We start from the raw sequence: 6,351 nt of genomic DNA, 5'->3' as shown, positions 1-6,351 counted from the left end.
TATATTTATTCTCTATAAAATCCTTAGATAGATTTTATAACAATAATAATGATGGATTTTATAATAATAATAATAATGATGATGAATTTCATAAAATCCGTACCGACGGAGCAAAACGAAGTGGGCCTCACCACCTTATAAATAACCTCCAATAATAATAATCCCTTCAAGCATGCGGGTCTTCTTCTCCGCTTGGGTTTCTTCGCTTCCCCGACTTGGCTTCGTTCCTTCTGCTCCCATTTCTCCCTTCTCACTCATCTCTTCTTCTCTGCACCCTTTTTGACTCTTCAATCTTGCTTCTTCTTCTTCTTCTCCCTTTGTTCTTCCGTCACCATTTCATCATCTTAAAGATTTGATCTTTGCGGTAAAAGATTTGATTACCGCCGAAAGATCATACTTTTATGACGAAAGCTCCGGGTTCGGGGATGGCGAAGTACGCGAGGCAGGTCAGGATTAGCGGGGAGGCGGCGGTTGCGGACGCCGCCCACCAGCAGTCCTCCTTTGGGGTTCACACCAGGGCCAAAACTCTGGCACTCAAGCGCCTCCAGGAGTCCTCGCCGGCGGAAGCCTACTCCTACCTCCAGCTCCGGAACCGCCGCCTCCAAAAGCACCTCCCCGCCCCCTCCTCCGTTAGGTCTAGGCCCGCTGCCAAGAACACGCTGAGCGCTAACCCTAATTCCGGCCCTACCCCCAAGTTCAGCAGCAATCCGCCAGCAGGAATGGGGGAGAGTCCAGTGAATTCGGACTCCGCGGGGTCGGTGTCCATGAGGAATCGCTGCTTAAAGAAGGCAAAGGCGTCGTCAGAGGCGGCGGTGGCTGTTCCGGAAGCCTCATCTAAGGATGATGCTGGTTCGGAAGCTTCCTTTGGGGAAAATGTTCTTGAGCTCGAGGCAAGCAGGTTGGTTTTCTCAAACCCTTCCAAGATTTGGATTTGGAGTCCGTTCTTTCTTGTGCGTCACCATCTCGGTGGCTACCGGCATTGCCAATGATCACTTGTTCTACTTTGTTCCTCCGGATTTTTCGGCTTTCTTAGCTGATTAGAAGGCTTTTGGCCGCAAAAGGCACGCCTTTTTCAACCATTGTTTATTTCTCTGCTCTAAGTTCTTCGATTCCACTGTTTACATGAGACATCTGAAGTGTGGTTTTCTATAAAGCCCGTGAATTAAATATCTTTGCGAACATTAAGTACCGTAAGCTTCCTTTAAGACACTGTTCTTGGGATCATCGAAGTCCATGTTCCAGGTTGGCCTTTGTTGATCTTTATCCTCCCTTCTTACTTGCTCCAATCTGCTTTGCTTCAAATTTCCTCCGGTAGAACCAGTTGGGTCTTTTTTTACCATGATTCACGAAACCGAAGTACTGTCAGAAGACGAACTCGTTGTGCATGGTACACGCTGCTTTTCTTACCATGTTCCTTTTCTACCCGTCACTGCTTTCACTATCAATCTGATCCCTCTGGCTGGATTGTCCTCTACTGGTGCTGTGACTGCAATATTGTCTTTCTTCTTACCATGTTCCTTGATAGAAAATTGAGAAGTACTTGATCAGATCGGTACTGTTTTCTTGTTTGGTCACCTCTCACTAGGTTTCAAGAACTAAAATGTCATAAAAAATTCTCTTAAGCTTGCATGTGTGTTTTGCCATGCATGCTCACTGTCCGTAGCACTAGAGATGATTTCGTTGCTGTTCAAACCTTCTTGGCTGCAGGAGTGCGAGAGAGTCCACACCTTGCAGTTTGACAAGGAATTCGGACACCATTGGCTCGCCTGGTTCAACAACTCGGCCTACTAAGTTCACTGTCAGCAGTAAGAGGCAGGCATCGCCCATCGTCCCAACTGACCCTGAAATGGAAGAGCTTTTTGCAGGCCCCGAACAACTCCAACAAAGTAGATTTATAGAAAGGTACGAGTTTATCTGTGCTTTGAACTCCTCGCAGTTATTTGAGGCTTAGAACAGATTTATTGCGAGAGTAATCAAACGTTGCGGTCACCTGCGATTGCTGTCGCCTTTTGTCAGGTACAACTTCGATGTGGCGAAAGATCAACCCCTTCCTGGGCGCTATGAATGGGTGAAATTGGACTCTTAGATGCTTTGCCATTAACCTCTCTGCCTCTGACCGAGATACATTTGAACGAGGGCTGCCTGCTTCGGAACGGTGGCATCACTAACCCTTCCTTTCTCCAGAAAGGATGCTCGCACCAAAGATTAGTGTTTCTCCAGAAAAGGACAAGAACCCTTGAAGTGGAAGTGGGAGCCCCATCCAATATAAGATCATAACAAGTGTCATTACCCCCCGTTTGTATCTTGTGTATACGAGTGGTGGTGAAATTGAGATGTCTTTGTGAGGAAGCATGACCTGTTTGTATCTTGGAGACAGATCAGTTCTGCTGCTGATATTGGGCTTCTTTGCCATTGCCTCCTTGGAAGCTGTCCTCTCTTTTTCTGGGTCATAAGCTGCACCTATTGCTGTCGAAATCTACCTTGTGCTTTTCTATCATGCGCATTGAGATTCTTCCCGACGCTGCATAAATAGCACGCATTTGTAATAAAATCCAAATTCCAGAGAAGGAAGTAACTCACGTGGAGCGATACAGAACAAAGATGAAATGCAAATGGCCGGAGAGCGAGATTATCCTTTGATATATAGATGCCTTGCGAGCAAGAGAATTGAAGTTAAAGCTGATGGAAACACAATTACATGGTCTTTCATTCTTTTCGGAGATCGATTCCAGCCTTCTTAGCAACAGCATCCAAGCCATTCTTCTCGATGGTCTTCAGCGCCTTGGTGGACAACCGCAGCTTCACGTATCGCTTTCCAGCTTCCCACCAGACCCTCTTGTACTGTAAGTTAACAAACTGCAACTTCTTCGTCTTGTGGTTCGAGAACGAGACTTTATTAGCCCTGTTTGCCTTCTTCCCAGTGAACGGGCACACCCGGCCTGAAACCAAGAGAAGGATTCAGTGCCACCGGCCTTTAATCCTCCTCCATCAGGAAGTTCTAGGTCAAGTACTTGTGGAAGCAGAGCGTGAGTTTTCTTTTTTGGTTGGGGCACAATGATTAGCTAATGCTAGCCAAGATGCAATCATAGAAATGCTCTAATCTAAATTACTCGTATTGTACAATAAATCAATAACGATGCACACAAATTATACAGTTCATAGGATGAAATAATATAGATGTAAAGTGCATGGATGCATATAGTGAATAAAGCTGGCATGATTAGAACAACATTTATTAAAAGAGGAAACATATGTGATGTGTACCTAATATACAAAAGATAAACAAGCAAATGGTCAGCAACATATGTTAGCTAACATAAGAAAAAATATTCAACAACAGAATATATAAGAAATCCATATACGACCACAAATCGTCTAAGAAAAAGAACACCATTACCACTCTAGAATCATAAGCTACAATAGAGAGAAACCACGATAAAAAATAAAAAAAAGAAAACATGATATCCTTTACAAAAAGAAAAAAAAAGAAAGTGGTGGAAAACTTAAATCACTACTTTACGTGAAATTATTGGCAATGGAACTTGACCGAACTTACCAAAAAAAAAAAAAAAAGGAACTTGACCAATTTATAAATGTGCCCTTATATTTTTCAAGAGATTTCTCCTAAACTTTGCTTTGCATGGGTGTGAGAAATAGCCTAAGATTTATTCTTCCAACAAGGCATCTGGATCATGGTAGAAGAGATTTCTCTTTCAGAACTAAGCAGAAATGTTAATGTCGAGATGGCGTTGAGTATCTACCTGCTTGATCTCTAAGCAAACCAATAGTATCCTAAATCTGATAGCTACCATAAAAAAATCACCACACTTGAATTGTGTTATTACCTTAATTATTTACCAGTAAGACATGAAAGAATGACACAAAATAACAGTTGGCAGCTTGACAATGCTTCCGTCATCGATCTAGTCTTTACTGCTACAGAACACCTATGCGTAAGGCATAAGATGAGGGATGCACTATTACATGTAAGATGTCAGCTCCAATTAAGTAAACAAAACGAATTGTAAAGCTATCATGCCCGCAATACATGACATCTAGATATGTACCAGATGGGCCTGTTACCCCTTCTTTAAAACAAATTAAATAGATCAAACAGCAGAATACAACACAAAGATAGGACTATTTTTGGAAAATGGAACATCAAACCAACATTTTGTTGGAGTATAAATCAAACTTTGTGATTAGATAAGATTTGAGTTTAGGAGTCTTAGTCAAGATAGGATTCCCTATTGTAGTTAATAGTTAAAATCTTGAATTCACCCCTCCATAAATAAAGAGTTCATGTAATGCTTTAGGCATACAACTGAGAGAAAAGATAATTAAATTAGAGGTTCAGAGATTTAAGGTCTAAGAGAGATGGTAAGTTTTATGTTTAATAAGACTTTTTAGTTTTTGAATATTCTCTACTCCTCGATACTCCTTTATGATTTCTTGATGCCCATTATCTTTCATGAGAAATTTCCTAACATGGTATCAGAGTTTTGTGATTTCTTTCAAGGATATCAAGATTCAATCATGACACAATATGCTAAAAGTTCATTTAAACCATCTAAGGCAATAACAAACACATCTTATGCATATTTGAAAAAAAGAGAGCATATTTTATCCCACCAACTAAGGATCCAAAAATAATCAAGACATTAAACTAGACAAAGTGAGATGTTATATGCTAACTTCACAAAAAATGATTCTATCTGTATGAATATTTTGACTCCAAAGACTACATCAGGAATCGAATGGCTAAAGAAATAGCCACGATTTGGCATATTTGCTCGTGTCTGAAGTTCACAAGCCTAAATGTTGCCTATAGGTCCCCTGGCGAAATTAGGAAGAAGAAAGATAAAAATTTGATGCATCAAACAGTGACATACTAATGAGAGTCAGAAATGAAAATTTTCCCTCTATCGACTGAACATCCAATCTTACACTCTGGGAACGAGTCTTGTCCCTGAAGCAGGACAGCACTTGACTTCACATAGACGATCCGTGTAGATGTGAAACAGTACTAACCACATGACACTAGGAAGGAAATATTAAAATCGCTCCCCTTCTTCCTCCTCTTTTTTTTTTTTTTTTTGCCCTCTGTTACTAAAGCAGCAAAACTAGTGGCTTCTTTCGAATTTCGCAATAATTCGACCACCGAAACACTTGACAGGGAGTGCAGAAGAGCAAAGAGCCAAACAAATAAATAATTAAATAAACAAAGAAGAGCATAGCACGAATCGGACAAGGGAAAAGGGGTCGAAGGGTTCGTTACGGGCAACAACGGGGTGAACCCGAGCCGTAGGAAGAGGGAGAGAGGGTTGGGAAGTGACGACGGCGGGGGTGACAATGGGGGAGCCGACCAACTGGGACCTCCCGAAGCGTAATGCTCGCATCGAAGTCGGCCTCGACACAGAAGACGCAATCCCGGAGACGGTCATGGAAACCCTAAGCTTGGCCGCAGAAGACGGAGGGGGAAGAGAAGAATAAGTCCTTCCGAAGCAAACCGCCAAGTTTCCAGGCAATGTCGCCGCCATTCTTTGCACCCTCGATTTCTTTTCCGTCGCTTTGTTGGTGTTATGTGAGTGGCGGAGGCGTGCGAGGAAAGCAGAAAGGAAAAGGGAGGCAAAGATAGGGTGCGGATAGATGAACAAAATATGGAGATAAGGTGGGCATTGGTTTGCCGTCCATCATGTCTAGACTTTGCGCCGAGAAAATTCTCTCTTCGCGAACCCGGCCCATATCCCTTCTCATGGTGAGTGTCCAGGCCCAGTCACGCTAGATCACCAGAGCCCGTTGGCGTAGCCAGCTCGGCGCTGACTCACTTTGCCCTGCTCCAAAGAACCGGCAAGAAGCCGACGGTTTTCTATGACCAAGAAAAATGCGTTCCATTGACGAACCAGCGTCGCATTTCCTCGTTTCGGTCCCAAACGCGCATGAGTTTTTCTACATTACCAAAAAACCATCATCATAGAATGTGCAGCAGAAGCAAAACGGAGAGACTTTCTTCGATTACGAATGCTGTCGCACGCTTTTTCTTCTTTTTTTCTTGCTGGAGTTTAGATCGCTGGTGCATACCGGCGGCATACTTTGTCCGCTCGATTTCCCCAGCCAGCAGCGCACCATTCGCAGCCACGTCTGCGGATTAGATGCGCGTGCATAATGTAAAGAAAGCAGCGCTTCATGTTCAGGAACTTGAAACAGATTTAAGACAGGTTCAGTCTGCCTATCGGGTGGTAGTCCACCAACCAACAGACATGGGAAATCGGGTGGTAGTCCACCAGCCAACAGACATGGGAACATGGTCCGCTCCAGTAGATTGGACATTTCGTACCCCCAATAATATTG

General features: G+C 43.2%; 2 protein-coding genes across 2 annotated transcripts; one reads left to right on the top strand and one right to left on the bottom strand.

The window, feature by feature from the left end:
* Positions 1 to 252: 252 nt before the first annotated feature.
* On the top strand, positions 253 to 2,497 carry LOC103992684 (cyclin-dependent kinase inhibitor 4). The gene is made up of 3 exons (XM_009412495.3): positions 253 to 898; positions 1,708 to 1,902; positions 2,017 to 2,497. The coding sequence occupies exons 1-3, from the start codon at positions 402 to 404 to the stop codon at positions 2,084 to 2,086; spliced, it is 762 nt and encodes a 253-aa protein (XP_009410770.3). The 5' UTR covers positions 253 to 401; the 3' UTR covers positions 2,087 to 2,497.
* A 105-nt stretch (positions 2,498 to 2,602) lies between these two features.
* On the bottom strand, positions 2,603 to 5,657 carry LOC135629544 (large ribosomal subunit protein bL28c-like). The gene is made up of 2 exons (XM_065137061.1): positions 5,279 to 5,657; positions 2,603 to 2,939 (listed from the first exon to the last, which is right to left on the bottom strand). Exons 1-2 carry the CDS (start codon positions 5,538 to 5,540, stop codon positions 2,707 to 2,709), a joined length of 495 nt encoding a protein of 164 aa, XP_064993133.1. The 5' UTR covers positions 5,541 to 5,657; the 3' UTR covers positions 2,603 to 2,706.
* Between the last annotated feature and the right edge of the window lie 694 nt (positions 5,658 to 6,351).

This window comes from Musa acuminata, chromosome BXJ3-1, assembly GCF_036884655.1.
Source record: "Musa acuminata AAA Group cultivar baxijiao chromosome BXJ3-1, Cavendish_Baxijiao_AAA, whole genome shotgun sequence".
Taxonomy (NCBI): Eukaryota; Viridiplantae; Streptophyta; class Magnoliopsida; order Zingiberales; family Musaceae; genus Musa; species Musa acuminata.
This window is presented reverse-complemented; position numbering and strand designations above follow the sequence as displayed.